The 27088-nt window shown below is 33.4% G+C and overlaps 1 protein-coding gene and 1 long non-coding RNA gene across 4 annotated transcripts; both read right to left on the reverse strand.

Moving 5' to 3' along the window:
• Window positions 1-1977: 1977 nt before the first annotated feature.
• LOC134717858 (uncharacterized) lies at window positions 1978-8863 on the reverse strand. Its single transcript, XM_063580354.1, has 4 exons — window positions 8040-8863; window positions 5700-7961; window positions 4422-5109; window positions 1978-4344 (listed from the first exon to the last, which is right to left on the reverse strand). Exons 1-4 carry the CDS (start codon window positions 8861-8863, stop codon window positions 1978-1980), a joined length of 6141 nt encoding a protein of 2046 aa, XP_063436424.1.
• A 1589-nt stretch (window positions 8864-10452) lies between these two features.
• On the reverse strand, window positions 10453-18561 carry LOC134718754 (uncharacterized). Of its 3 annotated transcripts, XR_010107432.1 has the most exons (5): window positions 18491-18545; window positions 15010-15088; window positions 13936-14002; window positions 11963-12030; window positions 10453-10970 (listed from the first exon to the last, which is right to left on the reverse strand). It is a non-coding gene; the product is annotated as an uncharacterized LOC134718754 (long non-coding RNA). The 3 variants fall into 3 exon arrangements; XR_010107433.1 differs by lacking the exon at window positions 15010-15088 and having other exon boundaries at window positions 10456-10970; window positions 18491-18561; XR_010107434.1 differs by lacking the exon at window positions 15010-15088 and having other exon boundaries at window positions 10456-10970; window positions 18483-18540.
• Between the last annotated feature and the right edge of the window lie 8527 nt (window positions 18562-27088).

Below are 27088 nucleotides of genomic sequence, written 5' to 3' on the forward strand. Positions count from 1 at the left end.
CTTTTTTTCTTCTCTGGCTTGTTTAACCATCCAACGTGTTTAACCAACATGTTTAACCAACAGGTTTAACCAACGATTTTAACCAACCAACCAACCAACCAACCAATCAATCAATCAATCAATCAATCAATCAATCAATCAATCAATTAGTGGAAGTTTACGTTTCATGTGTTTGATACGGGATCCAAGGTCTCTTTTTTTCTTCGCTTGTGTTATTTGAGTCTATCCAACGTGTTTAACCAACCAATGTGTTTAACCAACAAACCAAATAATCAATCAATGTTTGTTTCCGTTTGATGTGTTGAATACGGGATCCAATGTCTTTTTTTTCGTTTGTTCTAATTGAGTCTATCCAACGTGTTTAATCGACATGTTTAACCAACGTGTTCAACCAACCAGCCAACCAACCAATCAATCAACCAATCAATCAATGCATGTTTACGTTTCATGTGTTTGATATGGGATCCAAGGTTCCTTTTTTCTTCGCTTGTGTTAATTGAGCCTATCCAACGTGTTTAACCAACCAACGTGTTCAACCAACAAACCAACCAATCAATCAATTAATGCAAGTTTCCGTTTCATGTGTTAAATACGGGATCCAAGATGTCTGGGGTTTTTTTTCGCTTGTTTTAATTGAACCTCTTTTACGTGTTTAACTAACCAACGTGTTTAACCAACATGTTTAACTAACGTGTTTAACCAATCAACCAACCAATCAATCAACCAGCCATATACCATAGCTTGCAGATTTCAATACTATAGGACTGATGGTGTTTTAAATATATTGATATGTAACCTGAAGTGATTTCTTGAAAACCGCAAACTGTTACTCTACTATTTCATACTTAAAAATATCTGCCAACAATAGTTTATTGTTATCAACTACAATGATATCTTACTGGAGGTAATCCTTATGTTGAACGAAAATGATTGTGACTAAATAATTGGACATAGACAGTAAATATATTTATTGAAGTGACACGAATTGTTTGCAATAAAAAAAAAAAAATTCATACACAATATTCATACGTAATAAACAATCAATATCAAGCAAAACATCTGGCTTATGAGACATTATATATGAAATATTATTTACAAATTAAAACAATGTAACAATAAATATATAAATATGGTTTAAAAAAAATGTCACACCACTAAGTGGAATAAATGAAGACTTCTTTCTGTATTAATATTAAAATCATCCAAATATGACATATTTAAACAATAGCTTGATTAGTCAAACATTCAAGTAATCTTGCACACCACTGAAGTCTTTTGGTTTGATCTGAAATAGAAAACAAATTAATTGAGATCGTTTTAGGTGGAGTTCGTGTTGATCAGCTTTTTCCCCCTGTTGTGTTTTGTGTACTTTTGTTTGCCATTTTATCTTTTTTCTTATTTGCCATGGAGTTGTCAGTTTATTTTGCACTTATCGGTTAAAATGGCTTTTTGATATGTGACATTATGTATAAATTTTACTTGGTGGGGGAGGGGTAAGGGTACAGGGAGGGGGGAAGGATATTATTTCACCAATCTTTGGAATCTGAATAGTTTAAACAGAAAAGTCTCCTCCCCCCCCAAAAAAAAACACACACACACACACAGCACTGAAACTTAAATGGTCGTTTCCCTTTTATGTAGTTTTTGTAATAACATTCTGGCAACATGTGCGAGGGGGATAGGACCTTTATCGTGACTTCTGAATAGGGTGTTTTTAAGCTTAGGATTTCGGGATCGACAATTTCAGGATCCGGGAAATGTTTTTTTTCCAATTTCGGGTTGTCGGGATTTAAATTTATTAAAATTCGGGACCTTGGGATTTTGCGTTTTTGAGTCCAGGATTTCGGGATCGGGACCCCTCCTATCCCACCCGGCCCTTCATCTGCGTATGGTGCGTTTCGTTGTTGTTGCTTGCTTAACTCGCAGTGTCATTTACAGGTACCAATAATATTCATATACAGTATATATATCTAATACTTATCGGCTATCTTTAAGCATTATGGAAACAGCATCGTGATAACTGTAGTAAGTTGGAATGCCTTTAACTTCTACTTTTGAGCAACCTTTGACATAGACATGATCAATCAATGTACCACCTTCTGTTGTGGCCTCTTCCACTAGCTGTTGAAATCCTTTTGAAGTCATATAGTCCAGTATGGATCTTTCTCCCTTTAATATGTCTTGATTAAAGTCACCTAAAACAATGATATTGTTTGAAAGTTCAGTCAATTTGCTTACAAACGAAATAAATGTTTTAAGAAATATTCCAATTTGATACTTCTGAGTTCTATATACTGTTGCCACAAGGACATTCATGGTGGGAATTCTGAAAGTCATACATTCTAGATTTTCCACGGTAATGTTACAATTTTCATATTCAGAATCTGTTTTTACATATACTCCTACTCCTCCGTGGCCCATAGCTTGCAAATTCATAAACACAGAATTAGTCGGTGTGTAGGCTGCAGATCTTGGTTGGTGATAAAAATCATAGTTAGGAAGATAAACATGATCAGAGGAAGATTCAAGCCATGTTTCAGTCAGACAGACATAATCTGCATCTGTACAGTCTGAATTAGCCACTAAATCATTTTTATGAGCTCTTAGTCCTTGGATATTGTGATAAACAATAGTTACAAGTGTTTCTTCAGATGATGCTTCTACATTTTCAGTCAGATAATGTTTCATTGTTTTTATGCCTTTTATGATATCAGGATCACAGTATATTTTTTTACCAAGTGTTTTGTCATCAATTGGTAATATATGAAGCCCTTCTTTTGTAGTAACTCTACTCAATGCAACATATGCCTGGCCATAAGTGAAGCATTTATTCAAATCCACAACTGCTTGTGAAACTGTCAAACCCTGAACTTTATGAACAGTACATGCCCATGCTAACTGCAAAGGAAACTGTTTTCTCGTTCCATTTTTGAATGGTATGTCCTCTGTAGATGGTTCCAATCCAACGCATCTTTTCCCATTTATTGTTTTTTGAATCTTAGCGTTTTTTCCTACTCTCTCATTGTCAAAATTGATAAAAATAACATTCGGCAAAGACCCTTCTAAAAATTCTGCAATGCTGACAATAGTGCCCATTACCCCATTTACCAAGCCATCATTGACGGCTTCATTCTTTTTCAGCATTACGCGGGCTCCTTCAGCTAATAGAATTGAAGTTGGGAGACAAATATCAGTTTGTGAAAAATTTGCTGTTTTCTTTCTTAGTTTTCCTGTAGCTTTATTTTTTTCAAAATCTTGTGCTTCAATTAACTTAGGTTCACTGGACAGTTTAATAACCATTTCAGTATTGTGAATATTAATCTCATTATTAGTAGCATAAATGTGTAAAGCTTCATCTGTCCCACTACCTATACACTGCTTTAACATTTTTAAATCTGAGGATTCTAAAGGAGAATATTTGTCTTTTATCCTAAGTCTATTCAATAACTGAGCAAACAAACCATCTTCACGTTGTCTCATGACTTCATCTAATTCTACAATAGTGAAGAAATCGTTCCACAGATAGTTCAAAGGATTCGATGGATCATCTACATAAAGTTTATCAGTTTTTCGGCATTTTACTGGTGGTAACTGAAAAAAATCTCCAACAGCTATCACTGAAACCCCACCAAAAGGATCTTTTTCAGGTCTTTTCTTGATCTGACGCAACCGTTCATGAATGAAGAATAACAACCTCTTGTTGACCATTGAGACTTCGTCTATGATTAAAATTTGTAAATTTTCTAATTTTGACCTTAAAGTGTTCAGCTTATCTTCACCAAGCATCGCTTTGTCAACAGTAAGAGTTTTGAAAATAGAAAGAGCATGGTGAATCGTCAATCCATTTATATTGAAGGCTGCAGTGCCAGTTGGTGCAGTCAATAACACTGTCAAATCGTCTGGACTAGGGGAGCAGCGAGCAAGAATTCTTGTGGTTTCATAATATAAGCATTTAATCAGATGGCTTTTTCCTGTTCCAGCACCGCCTGTTACAAAGACGTGAAAAGGAGGGGGATTTTTACCATTGGCTTTTAGGTTGCACCATTCTCTTACCTTATAGAAAATACGCCTTTGTTTCATGTTTAAACCTCTCAACAAGGGTATGACTTCCGACCTTAGTAAACAAGTTTTAATCCCATTTCCACTAACTATCTCTGGCTTGTTACTTTTATTTAAATCTGGTATTCCAAATTCAGGACTATCGACTTCTATGACAGTTGAAGATTTGTCTGCTTCAATGCATTCACGTCTTTCACTCTCTGTTTCTGGACATAGGTCTGCCCACGCATCTTCTTGGTAATCATTTTCTTCCATTTTTTTTCTGCAGCTTCTAGCTCTTTGCCACTTTTCACAAAGTTGGACATGTTAGTATTAACTATTTGTTCGACTGTAACAAGAACCTCTTTCTGATTATACCTTACCATTCCTGATTTGTAAAACAATTCATAGGTCAAAAATTGTGGCGGTTTCAACTGTTCCTCTAATCTGTAAGGTAAATATAACTGTAAAATACTTTGGTAGTACTGTTCAGGCGATGTTTCAATGGAAAATCGTGCATATTTGATAATAGCAGGCTGGGTTCTTGTCCGCTTTCTGATGTATCCCATATAATTTTTAAGTTTGAATGTGGTGTCTTCATTTATTTTATTTGGAATCTGTGTTTCTGCTAAAACTGAAAACTCGGAGCAAAATGAAGCTAAACACATCTGATTAAATAATTCAAGTTCTGGTCTACTTTTATATCTATCAGTAATGCTTTTCATCCAAAGTTCGATATCATCACCGTCATCAGTGTCATCATCATCATCGATTTCCTTTGAAGGTTTTTTTGTATTTGCGCTTTTTGATTTGATTAAAAGTTCTTTTAGAGGAATACTCATTTTACATGGATTTTCTCCAACTGGAATGAATTCAACTTTTCTTGAGCATTCCTTCAAACTTAAGCCGATCACTCTAAAAACAGCTTCTTGGGCACTCAGCTCTCGAAAGTGAAAGTATGCAGTACCTACTTGTTTCATTGTTTGTTGTGCATCCAAATTTCCATCAGCGGCCTCATTTTTTGTTTGTTGTAGCAACAGTCCAAGTTCACGTTCTGATTTACTGATGTAACTTATTATATAAACATCCCCAAGGGTGACTGGGGTATAGAAATATGGTCACTTGGTCTTCTCCCGACCGGCAGTAAAACGCTAGCCGAAGTGGGGCGTCCGTTTGGCTGTGCGGGATGTATCAAGTTCGCAGTCACGTCCGGTCAGAAGGGGGACGTTAAATCCGATGCCTCGTGTAAAGAGAGTGCCACGCTCTTTGCACGTTAAGAACCCTTGCAACAACTCTCTGAGGGGTCCGTAGGTGGCCTGTTGCAAGGCAAAATTTCTGTCCCTATCCAATATACCCTCTTTTTCCAGTGGCAGTCCATATTTCTCCGACCATCATCCCAAGTGGCCTCTATTGTATCAACCTACCTATTGTATTTATTGTGAACTTGTTCTCGTCCTGAATATGCATGAAATATTTGCCACTGGACGTTAAGCAACCAACAATCAATCAATATTATATAAACAACACAAGAATAAGCATCTAATATGTATTGTATATCCATATTTGCATCCCATGCTTTCAGGAGATGCGGGTTGTACTGATTGATAAACATTTCATCTTTGTTTCTTTCTAACACAACAGTATTTCTATATGTAACTGACCTAAAGCATTCTTGAAAATCTTCCTGAGATACTCCTGCCCTCATGAATAACTCAGTAGTAGTCAAATTTTCCTTTTCACAGTCTTTGATTACAGCCCATAGAGATTCTAATATCTTTTTAGCTTCTAATGAACTAATTCCCGATTTTGGTTTTTCAACAACATCATCGTCAACATCTTCATCAGTGTCATCAACAACACTACATTCTTCTTCGTCATCCTTAGGTGGGCGTGATATAAATGTTTTTTCAGAGGGTGGTCTTGGGAAATTAAAACGACACACAGTTCCCTTTTTTCTACAACTTTTTGAATGGTTTTTGCTATGTTGTTGTACAGTAGTGACAATGTCTTTTAGCTCTGAGTCCTCGGTTTCCAGCGGTAGTTTACATGTTATATATTTGTCAACAAACTCAGTTACAATATCATCTTCATCTTCATTAAATTTTGGGGCATCTTCTATCCAGAACAAGCAGTGCGTGTGTGGAGAACCTCTCTGTTGAAATTCAACTCTATAAAAGTAGTCAATCACATGGCCAATTGGTTGAGCATCTGACATTATAACATCTTTTAGAAATCTTTTAAATCTACGATCAAACATTCGTGCAGGTGTAACAGGATTACTACAAAGGACTTTACACTTTTCATCCCAAGTAAGTTCGTCAAACTTACGAATATCTCCTTGTTGCTTCAATATTGTTTCTACAATTTCTTTCCATCTGAAGTCTGCAGAAGAAAACGAGGCAAAGAATGTGGGAATACCTAACTGACGAATCATAGCAAAAATATTCTTTTGTTCAGCTTGCCAATAAGGAGGTGTTCCTCTTACAGGTTTCATAAACTTTATTGCCTCATCTTTTCGGAATAACCCATGTAATGTGTCTTTATCACATAGCATTTTGCTTGTTACTTTCTTTCCATTTGAAAACGCCGATCCTTTCCTTAAGGAAATTTGAACATTTGACATAACTCTATCTAGTTCAGACATATATTGACAAAAGAATATATAAGAAGTATCTCTTGCAAATCGGTTTTCTACACTCATTAATCTCAGATTGAAATATCTTAATAAAGATAACTTTTCTTCTCTTTCTTCATTCAATGTGTTTTTACCTGTAGGATAATGTACTGGAAACGTTTGAGCTTCAATACCCTTTGTTCTCAAAAGACTTACAGGGTTATTTTCCTCTGCAGGTGATAGATTGAATTCCTTATCAAACAATGCATCTAAAGCTTCCTGTGCAATATCAGCAGGCTGTAAACATGTGTCTAACTGAACGCCCTGTAAAGTATCATCTAAGTATGTATCCGCTTCATTTGTTTGTTCCTCTGTATTTGACCTATCTTGTAAATTATCATTTAGCGTTTCATTTGTTGTTGTTGAGGTGTCCATGCTCTCTACTTCAGGGCAACATTCGTTATTTTGTAAAGGAATAGGGTTTAACCACTTTTCATTGATTACTATATTTGAATACCACTCATTTTTTCCTTTTAAAAATAGCAATGCTTCTTCTAAATGTTTAGTATCAACAAATTGATATTCCTCATAACCCTTATACTGTAATTTCCTTTTGAGCTTCACTTTAACTAAACAATTGTCATCTTCAGATCTAGGCAAAGTAGTAGTTACCTTAAAAATATCTGATGGTACACAAACACATGGTCCATGAACTGCCTTTTGGCCACCTTTAGGTAGAGCAATTATCTTCATGAAAGGAATATTAAGAGAAATTAAATGTTGTTCTAATTGATTTAATCTGCCAAGTTCATTAGGAACATCATCTAATGATAAGTTGTTAAAAAAAGATTCAGCAGGCACTTTTCCTTTCTGGATCTTTCTGTGACATGTGTAACAAATCCAAAGAGATTGTCTACTAGTTCCTTGATACTTGCATTCATCTTCGCATCCGTCTAAACATTTATGTAAATACTTATCAGAAATGCAAGTGTCTGCTACATCTTTTGCAGAATCCTTTTGATACAAATCCTTCTTATATTCCATTACTTGATTTTTAAAACAAAGTCTTAAACAGCAAGCACAAATGTATTCAGGTCCTTCACATACATCTTTCTTAAATTTTTCAATAACTTTTGTAATGTCTTTTCCTTCTTCTTTAGAAAGAATTCTTTTAGACAAAGTCTGAGATTTAACATTCTTTCGATGTTCATCATCAGTAGCATACTTGTGAATGCTTGCCTGTTTAGTTTTAATTTTGTGTGCATCATCAGTAGCGTATTTGTTAATGGCTGCCTCTTTCAATTTATTTCTGTATTCATCATTATTTTTATATTTGTTAATGCTTTCATTTTTCTTTTCTTCCCTGTGTGTTTCGTCTGCCATATACTTATGCTTTGAAGCTTTTTTAATATCTAATTTATATTTGTAATCATTCTGATATTTCTCCCTTCCTTTTCTTATTTTCTGAGCTCTGTACGAATCATCGTTCGAATACTTTTTCCTTTGTGCTGATAATGTGTTGTACCTTGATTGAGAATCAGTGTGATACTTTAATTTTTGTTTTTCAGATTTTGATAAGTATTGTGCTTCATTTATAGCTTCCTCTGAATGAATTCCTTTCTGTGACGATTTAACAGAAGAATTATTTTCATTATTCAAACTACTCGTGCGTTGATTTTGTTTTCTGGGTTTCTTTGAAACAAATAAATCATTTTGCTCACATTTTCTCTTCATTGCAACTCCCTTATTTTCGAGTGGTTTGTGCATCTCTGGTATAACTGATAATACAACCTCGTAGTGTTGTAAGTCTCCGATGTGTTGAAGATAGATTGCTCTATCATTTATTTCACTGTTGGTGTGAATTTGAGACGATGAATACTTTATCCATTCCCCATTATAAAACGTATAAATATCCGTTTTTAGAAGGTCTGCTGCAGCGATTATTTCCAATGCAGTTCCCCATGAGTTGTTCTCTCTCATTTTTCGACCACTTATATGTTCTTCTACTGTACCATATTGGTTTTCTAATAGACTAGTCAAATGATTTGAAATGCTCAAGCTATGCTTAATTATGTCTTGTCTAACCTTTTCATGGAATATTTGTGTATGTGAAACAGCATAAGATATTGCTCTAAAGAGACAGTTTCCATCTGCTATGATGGACTTTGTTTCAAAGGGATGGCCAATATTACACGATTCTGAACTGAACATGTTTTTATTCACTTCTTTTGAAGATATATTCAATATTCCAGAGTTTCCTTTTAGAACAGAAATCTAATGGCTTAAAGAAATAATTAGATCTACAATCAGACATTATTTCTATATCAGAAACTTCATTTTCTCTAACAAATGTACATGGAGACCCTACCTTTGAAAAATCTACTGATTCCATGTCATCTGATATGTCCATTAACCTGTCGGATTCAATGTCATCTGATACATTGTGTGATATGTCCATTAATATGTCTGATTCAATGTCATTTGAAAGATCAGATACACGTCTTTTGGTATTTTTCAACAATCCTCCCTTTAAATTGTCGAGCGTTTCTTCATTAGTCTCATTTTCTTCAATACTATGCTTACTATCTAAATAACCTAGTATTGGTACACTATCTTGTATTTCAATATATTGCATATTATCTTGCAATGTCATATCTACATTACTGTCAACTGTTTCTTGTATTGCAACAGTAATTCCTGTAACATCAAAAGGTACAGATTGATCACCCTGAACAAAATTACAGAAGTGTTGGTAAACAGCTTGAATGTCAGGAAGTTCAAATACAATACTAGAACCATAATTATCTACTAAACCAAAACGATTTCTTGCATGAGAATCAAACATATATATTTTGTTATTCTGCTTTATTACTAATGATGTTGTTGCTCTTACAGTAACAAAGCATCCATCTGAGTCTATTAATGCATATTGCAGGGCTTGGTCTAAAGGTAAAACGCCATCAAAATCTGGGTCAACGTCATGTACAAATGCACAAATGGAACGTTTCTTGTGACAATGAATAATACGATTTCTAAGATCTACAAATTCTGGAAGGTCTTCCACACAGAGATAATTATTAGTACCGTGCACAGATGTATAAATATCGTTACCTTCAATTAGTATATTGTCGAGATATAACTTGTTCCATGCAAAAACTGGTTTCAGTTTACTATGCACTATTGCTGATAAACAATTACCAACACATTGTTTCCCAGCGTTTTCACCAAACCTGGTATTTCCTTGATGGAAACTACCCTGAATGACTAGATTATTTTGTTCTCGTGTTACTTGTGATCTTGATAAATCATATAAAACTACAGGATTTTCAAACCTGATATTTGCATGCATACCTGTTTTCTGTTCACCTATCCATAAATAGGAATGCACAGATTTGTCTGCTTTGTTATCAATGTCATTTTTATTATTTCTACCCTGGCACGTTTGCTTGTTTTCAGACTGATTGTTGATTGAACCTGAATGACTTTTTAGTTTACTCAATTCTGAATTGATTAAATTAGTCTTAACTAAATGTATGTTGCAGTCAACAGAAGGAGCAGTCAATTCATTAACAGTTTGATACTGTTCAGTGGTATTGGCAGTATGCCCAGTTAAATCAGTAACAGTGTCATTGCAATCAGAGTTAACTGTCAATTCATTATCAGTGTGATTTCTTTTATTGACAACAGAGTTAACAGTCAATTCATTATCAGTGTTATTTCTTTCATTTTTATTGACAACAGAGTAAACAGTCAATTCATTATCAGTGTGATTTCTTTTATTGACAACAGAGTTAACAGTCAATTCATTATCAGTGTTATTTCTTTTATTGACAACAGAGTTAACAGTCAATGCATTCACAGTGTGATTTCTTTTATTGACAACAGAGTTAACAGTCAATTCATTCACAGTGTGATTTCTTTCAGTATTATTGACAACAGAGTTAACAGTCAATTCATTATCAGTGTGATTTCTTTTATTGACAACAGAGTTAACAGTCAATTTATTATCAGTGTGATTTCTTTCAGTATTATTGACAACAGAGTTAACAGTCAATTCATTATCAGTGTGATTTCTTTTATTGACAACAGAGTTAACAGTCAAATCATTAACAGTGTCATTTCTTTCAATTTTATTGACAGCAAATTCATGAACAGTGTTTTCTCCTTCAGGATAACCATTCTCAGTGCTTTCTCCTTCAATTTTATCAATATCAGTAGACTGTTGCAAAGCCTCCTCTGCCAACCTTCTTTCTCTCATTCTTAGTTTTTGTTCTTTGGCTTTGGAGGCTTTGCTCTTATTTGATTTACGTGGCATCACCTGAAATGAAAAAAAAATGTATAAAAATATTGTTATGACAATATCAAGTTTTGTAAAAGATTTACTATTATCAGTACCAAACTTATGTCATGTCTAACTTTGTTTTTAAAGCTTGAAATGCCCAAAAAAAATATATAAATAAAATTTTTAATCAAATCAATAGTACACTGATTGATTAACCTGTTTGTTTCAAGGATGTAACCTTAAAAACATTTTTGTTTACACTTTGTGAAACTGTTCATTTGAACAAGTTTTTATTGTATTTGAGAAGCTGATGAAACGATTAATATATTTAAATTCAGAACTCCATAATGAACACAAAATAATATACATCTAAATACATATTGAAAAAGTTTTAAGCATTAAATAAATCTACAGAAAAAATGCATAAACATACATGTATCCATATTCATAAAAAAAATATAACTGCTTGAAACCATTGACGGGTAAAGAATGCTATGCTAACTTAAAATAAACATTGTATTGCATTTATCAAATATTTTAAATTTGAGTTATCTTTCTTTTATCATATAAATTGCACATTTATATACCATGCTTAACTTATTTAATATATGATTAAATGGTTTTCTTGACAAGTCTGGTTATTTAAATACACATCATTTTGTGAACTATCACCCCTTTTTTTGGTGAAGTTTGTGTTGTTTATTCTTTATTTTTCTATGTTGTGTCAAGTGTACTATTGTTTGTCTGTTTGTCCTTTTCATTTTTTGCCATGGCATTGTCATGAGTTTGACTGTCCCTCTTTTGATTGATGAGTATAACAATATTATTAATAAATTGCTTGAATGGCCTGGATAGAATGAAAAGAATGTTCACTTCTCTGCACTAAAGGGTTGGCAAAGTATTAAATAGGCAGGATAACCCAAGTGGACAAACTTTTATAGGGTATGCAATACTCCCAGAAATGGGAAATATTGAGCAATATCAATTGTTAAGCTTTTTTATAAGTATGCTGAAAAAAAAATACTTACTCTATTGGTAAAGTATAGAAATCAGCTATGGATGTAAACCAACTAGGCTAAAATTCCAAAATAAAATGCTGAAAAAAAAAGTGATAATAAAAGCTTTACTATAGTATTCATGAACGAAGATATCACATATTGTTGATGTAAACAGTATTCAAACTACCTCTTTGACTCTTTAACATGTTTAAACATTCAATGTACATGATTAAAATAAATGTTGAAAACAATGTGAAAAAAAAACAAGAATGTGTCCATAGTACACAGATGCCCCACTCGCATCATCATTTTCTATGTTCAGTGGACCTTGACATTGGGGTCAAACTTATAATTTGGAATTATAATAACAAAGATCATATCATAGGGAACATGTGTACTAAGTTTCAAGTTGATGTAACTTTAACTTTATCAAAAACTACCTTGACCAAAAACTTTAACCTGAACTTTGCACGATCATTTTCTATGTTCAGTGGACCATGAAATTGGGGTCAAAACTATAATTTAGCATTAAAATTAGAAAGATCATATCATGGGGAACATGTGTACTAAGTTTCAAGTTGATTGGACTTCAACTTCTTCAAAAACTACCTTGACCAAAAACTTTAACCTGAAGCGAACGGACCCACAGACGGACGAACGAACGAACCGAGGCACAGACCAGAAAACATAATGCGCCTCTACTATCGTAGGTGGGGTATAAAAATATTATAAAAGCATTGCATACATGTTCTGCTGAAATAGCTGAATAATTGTAAAATCAAGAATGAACGTCATTTTATGCTTGTAACCGACAAGCTATAAGACTACCTAAAGTCACAAGAAAGAGGTACAAATTATCAACCAAACGCAAAATTAACTATTGATACAGAGAAATATCTGACCTTTATATCAATTTTAAACTCTAATGTAAATACTGATATCAAAATGGCAGTACTGCAATATGATTGATTGTTGCTTACTGGTTACCTAACGTCCAGTGGCAAATATTTCATGCATGTTCATGACGATAAAAACTATAACAAGTAAAGTCATGATACATGTGTAGTATGAAAATACTCAGTCAAAGTCATGTTTTTTAAACCATGACAGAATGTGTTTATTTTTAACCTAGTTCATTTATATGTTTTGGATTCAAATATGACGTCAATTTTCACAGAACTAGTTCACATTTTTATTTAGGGGCCAGCTGATTTTCTTGCTGTGTTGAAGACCCATTGGTGGCCATCGGCTGTTATCTGCTCTTTGGTCAGGTTCTTTGCTCTTTGACATAATCCCTATTTACAATAAACTCTCTCTAGAAGGCCAAGTAAGGTATGAAGTGAAGTTAAAGAACCCTTGATTGTGATTGATTGAATGTTGTTCTGTTATACCGTTGTCCCAGGTTAGGGGAAGGTTGAGTGCTCGCAAACATGTTGAAAAAACTCCGCCACATTTTGTTTTATGGGCCAGTTCCAAGCCTGTAGTTGCTGTTTCATGTCTATCATATTTATTTTTTGGTAATTGTTTTCTTATAAATTATGCCCTTAGTTTTCTCAATTCAATTGTTTCATATTTCTCATGTTAAGGGCCTTTTATAGCCAACCATAGGCATACAGAATGTGTTTTTCTCATTTTTGAAGGCCATACAGCTTAGTTATAATTGCTTACATCTACTTCATTTGAACTTTGTGACCTAGTGAATTCAGACTATTTACCACATGATCAACTTGACAGTATCATATGCATGATATGTTGAGCAGGATCTGCTTACTCTTTTGGAGCACCTGAGATCACCCTCATTTTTTGTTGGGGTTCATGTTGCTTAGTCTTTATTTTTCTATGTTGTGTCTAATTATTTGTCTGTCCTTTTTTTTTAAATTCAAGCGTCACTGATGAGTTTTTTGTAGACGAAACACGCGTCTGGCGTATATACTAAATTCAATCCCGGAATCTTAATGAGTTTATTTATGTATATGTAGGTGACCTCTCTTGATTATACTTACTGCTTTGACAATGTCTGATCAAACAACAGCTTTATAAAAATGTCTTCTACAGTATTTCTTCAAAAATCTGCAAAAGAAAAATACACTAAAAATTATATCACCATTTAACAATCTTTCTAAATACATATGCAACATTTATCATTTATAGTAAAAACAAATCTTCCACTATTGATGATAAAAGACTGAAAAAATAATAATCAAAAAGTTAAAAACAAAAAAAGCCTTTTGTATTTGATATTTTTGTCCATTATACATGATTTTTTTTTATTAGTTGGTATTGGCCTTGAATATTCTCAGATCTGTACTTGGTGCCTTTTTGATTTTGGGATGTATAACATGTATAAGTATCCCTCCATATCAACTCTGTGTTTTTGTTCATGTAATTCTATTTGTATCTATCTATCAAGTTAAGCCTTTTTTAACTGATATTCATGATATTTCTTCTTATGTTGTTCTGTTATACCGTTGTCCCAGGTTAGGGGAAGGTTGAGTGCTCGCAAACATGTTGAAAAAACTCCGCCACATTTTGTTTTATGGGCCAGTTCCAAGCCTGTAGTTGCTGTTTCATGTCTATCATATTTATTTTTTGGTAATTGTTTTCTTATAAATTATGCCCTTAGTTTTCTCAATTCAATTGTTTCATATTTCTCATGTTGAGGGCCTTTTATAGCCAACCATAGGCATACAGAATGTGTTTTTCTCATTTTTGAAGGCCGTACAGTTTGGTTATAATTGCTTACATCTACTTCATTTGAACTTTGTGACCTAGCGAATTCAGACTATTTACCACATGATCAACTTGACAGTATCATATGCATGATATGTTGAGCAGGATCTGCTTACTCTTTTGGAGCACCTGAGATCACCCTCATTTTTTGTTGGGGTTTGTGTTGCTTAGTCTTTATTTTTCTATGTTGTGTCTAATTATTTGTCTGTCCTTTTTTTTAAATTCAAGCATCACTGATGAGTTTTTTGTAGACGAAACACGCGTCTGGCGTATATACTAAATTCAATCCCGGAATCTTAATGAGTTTATTTATGTATATGTAGGTGACCTCTCTTGATTATACTTACTGCTTTAACAATGTCTGATACACATCTAAATCAAACAACAGCTTTATAAAAATGTCTTCTATAGTATTTCTTCAAAAATCTGCAAAAGAAAAATACACTAAAATTTATATCACCATTTAACAATCTTTCTAAATACATATGCAACATTTATCATTTATAGTAAAAAAAAAATCTTTTACAATTGATGATAAAAGACTGAAAAAAACATAATAATGAAAAAGTTTTAAAAAAAAGTCTTTTATATTTGATATAATCATGATTATAGTCCAAGTAACATGATTTTTTTTATTAGTTGGTATTGGCCTTGAATACTTTCAGATCTGTACTTGGTGCCTTTTTGATTTTGGGATGTATAAGTACCCCTCCATGACCACTCCGTTAAGTTAAGCCTTTTTTAACTGATTTTTATAGTTTCTTCTTATGTCATGTTGCCGTGTTTGTGTACACAACTATGAAGTGTTCCCTCCAATGACAGGAGCACGTACATTTTTTGGAGACCTATTTAGTTGACCTATTGCATATACATGTAGTTTAAGAAAAAAAGACCAAAACTCAAAAACTTCACATTGACTTAGTACTGCACCATAAAAATGAGGTCAAGGTCAAATGACACCTGCCAGTTAAACATGTAAACCTCACAATCATTCCATACATCAAATTTAGTGAACTATTGCTTAGAGTATCTGATATATGAACTTGTCTAGGAAAACTTAACCCAGTGTTTTCCCTAGGCTATTCATGCATTGCGGTACCGCTACGCATAGAATTTTGGCCGCTATGCATTCATCATACTCGCTATGTGTGAAATTTGTATTATCTTGTAATATACAGTGACAATTGACAATTGACAAAACTCTACAGGTGTTTCAAAATCACCGGACTGATAATTGATCAAAATTAGATGCAACGCTCTGATTTTACAACCATGTTGATTAGAGATAACAACATTCAAGATCCTCGTATTTTTTTAAGCCTCCGTAACTTTGTCAGACTTGTGAGACGGCCTTTTTGGTGCCTTTCATGGTCTCGCACTTACTGACAGTAAAGCCATGTATATTAATTAAACGATGTTTGTGACCAAAATTATGTGTACACTTTTCAAATGAAAACAAAACTGGTTCCACTTCCTCATAAAATTAACGGTAACCAGTCACTGAAGTCGTCCTAATAATCAATCGTCTAAAATAAACACGAAGACAAGCGGGCAGTTACGAATTAATATCTTCTGACGCAAAAATGTTCAATGTTTTTTTTTATTTTCTGTTATAATTATATTTTATTCAGTCTATGAAACATAAATCAATCAATAATTACCAAAATTTGACATTTTCAATATACGTGGTACTGACTGTTTTCACGCTTTTTTTTTTTTTAATAATCACTTATTAGGGAGAACGTCAAACCTGGTTTACGAAATTTTTGCAAGGAAGAGAGTATCAGTTTATTAATATTGATGGTGTTGAGTGACATTCTGCGTTAACTTACGGTAAGTAACAATTAAAAAAGTGCACACAGATATGCACTAGACCAGTCAGACTAATGGCAGTGTACGTTAACTAGTCCCAGCTTATTTAAACTAGAAACTGGCTTCGGGCTACAACTCAATGTCTCAGACTGACATCACGGGTGGCTGATACAGCAGGCTTGCCATTGATTGTACAGTACATTCCGGTTATTTGCATAGCCTATTTGTCAGACGAAATTATGCAATAAAGCGGAGTATGCTTATATCCAAAATGACAAATTACGGAGTCAAATAACATCGATAGTGCAGATCAGCAAAGAAGAAAGATGTACGTCCATAGTCCACTTACAACATAATGAATGCTTATTTATTCTAATAAAAGTTATTTGTCTACTGTCATACATTTTATTTCATTGTGTATTCTTTCAATAAAGTTTATAATCACATTTTGTTTTAGTTTATTTATGTACCGACTTTTCCTTTACCCGAGATACAAAAATAAAATTGTTCTAAAAATAGATTTGTTTCTATGACCCGGATGTACAAATTAAATTGTTACGCTTTGTTTAAAATAAACTGTTTAACAATACTACACAGTTTATAATCATTGTAAACAATAATTGTGCAATGAACTGCCTTTGATATGCAGTATTTACCAATTACACAGTGATGTTACACTGTTACTTTAACACCGATAGTTTCGTTTATGCAAAGCAGTTAACAGGTAATGGGGCCATGCACGGGTTATTTGCTGGACACGAGTGTTGAAAGTGAGAAAATATAATAATCAGAAGTTAATTTTCTTTTAGAAAAATATTAAAAAGGAAAGATTGATGTATAAAATTCTTCAACCATATATAAATGCCCTGTAATATTTAACATAAATGTAGATCACCCAAGCTGAATTACGAAATTACACATTGGATAATGATTGATAATTAGCAGGCGTTAATGTTTTAAAAATTCACCCAAAATATAATCTATGAACAATGTTTGAAATCCAATCAATAATTAACACCTTTTGAGATAGAAGATCATAGAATGGTTGTGTTTTTACAACAATCAGCTGATTGACATTTTTATGACCTCGAGGCTTAAAATAGAATATGGGAAACTTTACCTGTGTACACATCGAGGCCTTTTCTATAATCATATAAACACGAAAGATACTGTTTTAAAACTTTATTTGAATAACACACAAGTAAATGTGAAATAATAATGAAAATTATGATATGCATTCAACAAAAATATACTTACCAAATTGCCGTTTCCGGTCAAAAATCTCGTCAGTTTTAACTGAGCATATCTAGCTGGCGATTATTATCTATGCAATAAACCGAAATGCCACTTGTAAGGCTATGCATATAACCGGACAATTTAACATTAGGTGAATGGGAAATGGTTTTATGCAGGAGAAAAGTATGCAATTAACCGAATTATGCTATTAAGCGGCATGCAATTAAGTGGAATCGACTGTATTACATACAATTTATCTGTATTTACTACTAAGTATATAATAAACTGTGATATTCATACTAATGGAAATGATATTCCAGAATAATTTTTCCTTTTGGAACTTATATAATGAAGGAACTTCTATCCTGTGACAAAAAAGCGTGCAATATTTAGGGATACCCGTACGGTGACTGGTGAGCCCGTACGTTATTATTTACCATTGGCATTGTATTGTCCTTAATATTTTTGGGACCTTCTTGTGTTTTTCAGGGATGACATTTCAATCACGAGTGCTCGAAGTGGTAGGAGGTAGTCCAAATAAGTATGATGTCTGGCAAGGCTATTTTCTTTCGTCCCAGAAAAAATTAAAAAAATAGCTGAGCCTTGCCAGACGTCATGATAATTTGTTTGGACTATAGGTCCAGGATGAACAAATGGAAATTATTAGGTCACTTGTTCAAGCTTCGTCACATATGATTGATATCGCGAAGATTAATTATATAGAGATGAAAGTGTACTGTAGATAATCATTCTCAGGTCTCGTGAATCTTACCAAGTTACCTTTTTTAAATATTATTTCTTCTTCCTCGTGTCACGCTATAAACATCATAGTTAGCTAGGCGCTTTAATCATACATCATATATTAGGACAAGTCGTCCTAATATTAGGACAAGTCGCCCGAATGTTAGAAAAACCAACTCGTCCTCTACAGTTATTTTTTGTTTGTTTTTGTTTTTGTTTGCGTGAGCATCTTTGATATTGAGTGTACATTAAATTATCAAGAGATCTATTAGCCTATATGTCCAATGTATTTTTGTTTTACAATTAACTTTATGACTAGACCTGTGACTGACCACAGGGGCTTGTTACCATTGCCGGGTTTACTATCCATACGAAACCCTAAAAAAAACATGTGTTTTTTTAGGGTTTCGTATGGATAGTAAACCCGGCAATGGTAACAAGCCCCTGTGGACTGACAGAGCTCAACGTAGAGGCCATAGACTATATATAGATGCAGGACATTTCATTATAGACAAACAGATGTGACACTAGGTGACAGAAAGAAAACAAAGAAAATTAGTCAATAAAGGGCATACGATACAGGTACAGGGGAGGTAATGATGTTGCTAACGTAAACTGAATAACATATTATTTAAACTGCATCTGCATTTCGGGAATTGGTGCCTTTTTCGACTGATTGTATCATTCAAACTGATTTAATTTTAAATGATTTGCTGGACCCCCTCTTTTTCAAAATGATATTCGGTTTGAATACGGTTTATTTATGACAGTATAATTAAAAGAAAATGGAAGGAAAGACCTATCAATTATTCAAGAAGAATTGAACTTTAATTCGTGTTGTATTTTCATGTTGTGTCATGTGTATTATTGTTTATCTTTTTTTCATTTTTAGCCATGAAGTTGTCAGTTTGTTTTAGATTTATGAGTTTGATTGTTCTTTGGTATCTTTCGTCCCTCTTTTACATTATCATCCGGATAAAAAAAATGGTAAACTATTTATGCCACGGCCTTGGCTATTTATGCCAAGGGATTGGGGTGTGTCTCAATAAAAGTAACATCTAAGGGCTGATAGAAAAATAAAATCAACCAATTAAAAATGCTCCAATTTTGTCAAATTTATTTATTTAAAATCGTGATGAAAATAGAGGGTTCATAGTTAATTCATAGCAGTTCTGTCATAACCAATTCTTTCCAAGGGGTATAACTCTTTTTAAAGAACTTGATTGGCCACAATTATACAACCTGTCTGAGAGATTGCTGATATTAACCTATAGTATAACTTCTATAAAAATGAATAATTGCAACCATGAAAACTGAAACAAGGTAATTTTTCCATATATTTTATATTTCTATTAGGCACAACATATATAAAAGAGTCGTACAGATGGACAGGCGCAAATTTGAAAGCAAAGTATTGCTATGTCTCTTACAAAAGCCTGTGCGTGGAACAATAACATTAAACTCTCCAAGAACAGTACGTTGTTAGTAGTGGTACTTTTATATTACGAGCAATAAATAATTGATAACAGAATGTTACCAGATATTATTCAGAAATTTAAAATGTAGAGCCCTGGCTTTGGTATCAATATTTGTATTAATAATACGATAACAGCACTTAATTCCTAGGAGTTGCTGGTGTGGACTGGAAGTAATATTTGTCTGAAAATTTTAAAACTGAAAATGAATCAAAGTATTGAGGTACTTAAAATTTAGTTCTTGTGGATGATCATACGCACTTCTGTCAGAAAAATAATTATCTTAGTATGCCAACACACAAGAACAGAGTGGGGCGTCCGTTTGGCTGTGCGGGATGTATCAAGTTCGCAGTCACGTCCGGTCAGAAGAAGGACGTTAAATCCGATGCCTCGTGTTAAGAGAGTGCCACGCTCTCTGCACGTTAAGAACCATTGCGACACTTCTTTGAGGGTTCCGTAGGTGGCCTGTTGCAAGGCTAAATTTCTGTCCCTATCCAATATACCCTCATTTTCTAGTGGCAGTCCAAATTTCCCCGACCATCATCCTAGATGACCTCTATTACTACTACCTTCCTATTGCATTTATTGTTAAATTGTTCTCGTCCTGACTATGCATGAAATATTTGCCACTGGACGTTAAGCAACCAACAATCAATCAATCACAAGAACAGAGTAAAAGAAATTGAAAAAAATACTTCTTGCTTATATGAATGTGTCTATGAAATATGATTTTGGGTACTGTCTGTTCTGGTTCCTTATTTGAGAAGCATGAAATTGTCAAAAGAATCCCTTAAGAGCATTTTCATTTCAAGCAAAACATAATAATACTGTTAAAAATAGTATCTATTTCAAAGACTCATCAGGCTGAAAGAATGCTATTTTACAGTCTGTTTCTATTAAAGTAATGCTGACCTTGAAGGTGTAACTGGTTTCATGAACTTCTGGAAGTTTATCGGGTTAAACCTTTTTACCTGCAACACTAAGGTTGGAGGTTCCTCTTAAATTCTTAATCTTCTGATGTGTTGTGTTGCCTGCTTGCAATGTGTACAATTCATATTTTACTCATACTATAAATTTAACAATAATGTGTCTCTAGTAAACGTACGCCCTATCCGTACTATCATTGCCTATGTTCCGAAGACCGTAAAAAATGGGTAAATCTTCTAATTTGGCATTTAAATAAGAGAGCTATGGAGTATCGGTAAGTGCATCGGACTACTAACATACAGGTTTCTGGTTCGATTACCAACTGGGACTTAATTTTCGGCTCTCCCTCGACACCATTTTGCGAGTATGGTCTTGCGGGACAATATGAACAGGATCAATTTTATGTCGCAGATGGCAAAACCTGGTTCGACATGTTTAAAAGAGTTTATGATATTAAATACCTCCATCAATGCAATATACTCCCACCATTTTGATGTAACCACCCCTATTAAGGTTATTGTTGAAAGTATTCAAATTAAAATTAAACCAAATTTTGGAGAAACAAAATGCTTTTCAAGGGACATTATAACCTATAACTTATATTTAATTGACAGGATTTTAATATTAATACAACCAACATTTTTATTAATAAACTCCTGACAGATATTAAATGCACTCAGCTGTCTGTTGGTTGTTTATTTTTAATTAACTGTTACAAGTTTAAGGTGATATCTAATTTTTTTCTGATCCGATAAAGTCCAAGATAGCATTATAAAGAAAAAAAAGAAAGTGATGTAAACGTATTGTTAGAATTAATAAGTAATACAGGAGTGTGCTCCTTCGCAGAAACTGCTCCATCAAAGTTATGAGGACAGATTAAAATTGACACTCCGTAAATTTTATGGACACCATCACGAATTGATGGATCCATATGATGTCTCTTTAACCAAACTAGCTAAGGACATTTTTACCACATGGTAGATTGTGGTTTGTCATTATGTCGTCTAATCTTTTAATTACCAAACGTGACTTATTCCCGATTGTGACTGTTTTGCTGAATGTGAATTCGCATTACATAAGACGTGTTTCTGTACTTGTTTATCCCAAATTCATGTATTTAGTTTACATGTTTTATGTTATATTTGTAATTCTCATCAGATTTTGTTAAATGTGTTGACGTCTTCTTATTATATATTTAGGTGTGACGGATAGAAAAATTAATCACCTCCTCTTTATTAATTATATTAAATTTTGTACGATTATTTACGTTTGAAGTTGGGATTCATAACAAACTGGACATATATATATATTACAGTTAATTGCTATTAATAAGTATTGCAATATGCATTTTGTTTAAATGAATTATCAGTATTTAGTTCAAAATCAATCCTAATTCTATCTCATTTTTGAATGATAGTTTTTCATATGTGACGTCATGCTGTTTCTAAATTTTATAAATTCAAATGTGGCATAACGTTTCTGCCTTTTCGCCATCGTATGTGACGTCACATTTTTTTAAATTACGTTGACGCCTGGACTGATTTGGATGTGTGTCTATTTTGTGATAAACTCGGGTTTAGTTTTCTGTAATTGGTTAATACTTCAGTTTCATTATGTATATCTCTTTCATATTCATTTGTTAAAATTTACTGTTTGCAATAGCATTAAGTGTTCTATATAATAAGGATGTTCTTATCCCGTGCATAAAAACCATGCCGTATTTGTCAAAACCTTTTCAACTTTTGATCTTCAGTGCTTTTCAACTTTGTACCTTTTTCACGTTCGATCTTTTATATCTAGGCGTTATGTATTCAGGTTTAGTTTTCTGTAATTAGTTAATACTTCAGTTTCTTTGTGTATATCTCTTTCATACTCATTTGATAAAATTTACTGTTTGCAATAGCATGAATTGTTCTATATACTAAGAATGTTCTTATCCCGGGAATAAAAACAATGCTGTATTTGGCGAAACCTTTTCAACTTTTGATCTTCAGTGCTGTACAACTTTGTACTTTTTTCACTTTCGATCTTATATATCTGGGCGTCACTGGTGAGTCTTGTGTGGACAAGGCGCGTTTTTTGGCGTATTGAATTTTAAACCTGATGCTTTTTGTTATCTATTAATCATGTTTTTCTTTGTCTAATATGTTCTCCTATTTATTTGTATTGTAGTCCTTTAATATTATGTTGTCATTTCAATGTTATATTTAACTTTGCCATTAAAGTGCGAGGATTTAACTTTGCCATTAAAGTGTGAGGTTTGGCATGCCATAAAACCAGGTTCAACCCACCACTTTTATTCCCTTTAAAAGTGTCCTGTACCAAGTCAGGAAGATGGTCATTGTTATATTATTGTTCGTTTCTCTGTGTGTTGCATTTTAACGTTGAGTCGTTTGTGTTTTCTCTTATTTTTGAGATATTGAGACAAGACGTGGCACGGTACACGATTCATGTATTTGGTTTTCATGTTATATTTGTTATTCTCGTGGTGTTTTGTCTGATGCTTGGTCCGTTTCTGTGTGTGTTGCGTTTCGGTGTTGTGTCGTTGTTCTCCTCTTATATTTAATGCGTTTCGCTCGGTTTTGGTTTGTTACCCCGATTTTGTTTTTGTCCATGGATTTATGAGTTTTGAACAGCGGTATACTACTGTTAACTTTATTTAATAGTGCAAATGTTAATTTACACAAAATGCCAAAAAATGGTTGACCAAAGCAGAAAGCGTTAAAACTGATTTATTTAAAGCCCGCAAACCATGTCACGGAGAGGCTCAACATAGAGAAAGTGATCCAGCTGCAGCTTAACCTTAACTTCTTAAAGCTTCATTTATGTCAGTTAGTGTTCCTAGACACGAATTAAACAACGAGAAAACCTTGTATAAATGACATAGTTCACAGAGTCTTGAGATATATTTGCTGATAATAAAACACAAACTGTCATTTATTCAGAAATTAATTGAAAACGAAAATATTATCTTAACAATTATAATAGTACTGCATACATGACAATGACTTCAATATGCAAAGGTGGGGTTGAAAAGGTGCCACACCGTAACATAAAAATCCTACAAAAAATATAGGCGAGTTGAAAAATAAACTCACCAACATATGTAACTAAACATGCAAGTCATCACCATTACTGTTTATCTTAACTATTGTGTTAATATTTATATTAATGTTATGTTATATTATGTATGTTTCTCTGTTAAATTGTATCAACAAATACAACCAAAGTTCAAGACAATTTCCAATCAACCCTTCTGGAAGTCTTTCTGTTAGGAATCAATGTACATTTTTTACATATCCCTTTATTTTATGAAAGTGCTTAATATTTAAAATGCACCAAAAAACCTAAATAATATGTTAATTGATGTAAAAATAAGAAGGGAAGGGTAATATGAAACACATATCTTTTTGGCCTAATCTACAACTACGTATTTAAGTTATTGTCCAAAAACAATGTCAATTAAAAAGCAATCCCCCGCAAAATTAATGTTAAATGATCTGTCAATATTCTTATCTCCATTTCACAGATCGTTAACAACTACCTATTTTGGAGTTTAAAGCACTCGTGAATTCTGCATCCGTCATCCAGTTTCTTTATAGCATATACTGAAAATAACAATAGTAACAGTTTCTTTATAGCATATACTGAAAATGACAATAGTTATATATGCAACAATTCAATATTTTAATAATTTGAAAGAGCACATGGAGGCGTGATTCAAATACAGACAATAAATATTCAAAAATAAACGAAATATAAAAGATAATTAACTGTTAACTGTAACAATTAGTCTAATAAGGGTATTCTCCATTAGATTAAGAAGCATACTGATGCAGTTATGTATACATATAACAATGAGAAAGTCAGAAAGGGTCCCAACCTTGACCTTGACATACAGCTCGCCCAAAATCAAAGGTGTCTTTCATATGCATGAAGCTATTAACTGTGTAAGTTTCGTGAAAACCCAAGAAGGAATTCTCTAGTCATGCTCTGAAAACTAATTTCAGACCAACGAACAGAGCTGAATTCAATCACTCTTCTGTTGCAAAAAGAGGGGGAAATAGTATAGTATCGGCTTGGAGATTACGTCATTAATTGGTTATTTACTCACATCTTATGACTTTCATGACTAGCATTGTGGCAACCGCCTTGGATGCCGATAAAAATAGCTCAAAGAACCCATCAATAAACTTTTTTATTCACAGTAGGAAATGAATTTTCCCTAACAAACTCCGAGAGATCAGAAAGGGACTGAATAATATCTTAAGGCAGATAAACCCCAAATCACAGCTTTTATGTGTGACTCAAGACAACAAATAGCGCAGCTTTTAATGAAAGCTACTACTGCAGCTTTTTATAACAGCTACTACTGGATCCTTTTATGACAGCTACTTCTGCAGCTTTAATGAAAGCTACTACTTTGTGTATGAAATGACAAGCAAGGCAAAATCAGAAAGGAGAGAACTGGGACTGATACCAAATGACACTATCCATCAATAAAATACTTATATTCAGGTCAATTCTCAATAATTAATATTTGCTTATTTTTCGAGGCGGCCATTTTGAAAATAGCCGCCATTTTGTATTTCAAAAATAGATCAAAACAAAATCTTGCTAAATACACCAAGTCATATGTTGATTTTTGTGCACCACGCATCAAATTCACTGTGGTTTGTGCAAAACTGGAAAATATTTCAGACCTTACGGCAGCCATCTTGAAATAAGCCGCCATATTGGATTTTGAGGGTGGTTCCATAGCTAATATTGCTCAGTACACAAAAATGTACAATCATGCAAAAATTGGCGCTTTCCCCATTATTTGAGCAATTTTTTCACCAATCGGCCTTGGTTAACAAACATTCATATGTTCTCTATTCTCGTGTGTCCCTCTTTTATTTTTGTATGATTTCCTTACAGTTCCATTGGTACCTAACCATTTGTACCACTATATATGAAACTCATGACAATTCAACTAAAATACTCGATGTTGCTTTTTTTCCCGAAGTTGTATTATTTTATTTTCTAAAGTGGACTCTCAAATTCCATATACATTGTCTTAGATGTTCAGTATATGCGTTGAACTCTTTCTTGTTACTATTGCAGTACATCATTGAAACAAACAACTGCAAATATGTCATCTAGAGAAAGACAAGCAAGACTAGCCAACATTGTCCACCAGCTATTCCCAAAAATAATGCAAAAAACATTTAAAGAATGTGTCAGTCCAAGAGGTCTACAAGGGAAATATCAACAGAAACACATAACTATCGATTTTACAGAGAATGAAATATCGTTAATGGAAAAACTTCCGAATGTGGGTGACTTCACTATCGAGTTATGCTATAAAATATTGCGATACGAAAATGTATTCAATGAACCGTCATGCAAGTGGGGAAATATTCCGCATGAGTCAGAAGTCCAAATTGGCGACGATGTTCAGAGAATAAATACTTAATGCATCTAATGAAGTTATCCATAAAAAGACGGAAGAAATATCAGAGCCTTATTACCAAGAGTTTCTAAAACGAACAAAAGAGATACTAAGAAGAGTGGATAAGTATCTCGGTCAAAATACCTCTATAGAAGTGTATCGAGCGATACAAATCTTTCGTATTAATGTTCCCGAACTACTTCAACAACTTAGCCTGATGCAGCAGATCAATGGTATGGTTTATAGTAAAATCAATGGACTCCTCATGATTTAAGTTAAAAGTTTTACATGGATTCAACCGCGTTTTTCACTTATACAAAATTTGGTTTCGTTCACGTACATTGTAGGTTCTATTCATCATTTATTAAATTTTTCAATTCTGACATGATGTACCTTAATTTTATTTTTATTAATATTGCATGTATTAACATATGTCAGGGTAAATTATTGATTGAATCATTTTGACTTGACCTGATTGATATCTCAAAAAAAATAAGTCTAAAATGCATCTTTCTGAGACATTTGGGAAACGGGTGTATTCGTTAATACAAAATGTTTACTTTGCAGTCTCTCCTAGAGCCACACATATCAATAAAGATATCTCGTATAGCTACTCTTAAGATGAAAAAGAAACATAGTCATATAACAAATTTAACTCTGTTGTAGTAATCCAACCAGTTGATGAGGATAGTGAAAACATAGAACGTTATGCAAGAGTTTCGCGAGTTATAATTGACACTTTTCCAAGTATTCTCAGAGATGTAATCCGCTCAAGTAGTCTTGCAAACAAATTGTATCAAA

The sequence above is a fragment of the Mytilus trossulus genome, chromosome 5, assembly GCF_036588685.1.
Source record: "Mytilus trossulus isolate FHL-02 chromosome 5, PNRI_Mtr1.1.1.hap1, whole genome shotgun sequence".
In the NCBI taxonomy this organism is placed as follows: domain Eukaryota; kingdom Metazoa; phylum Mollusca; class Bivalvia; order Mytilida; family Mytilidae; genus Mytilus; species Mytilus trossulus.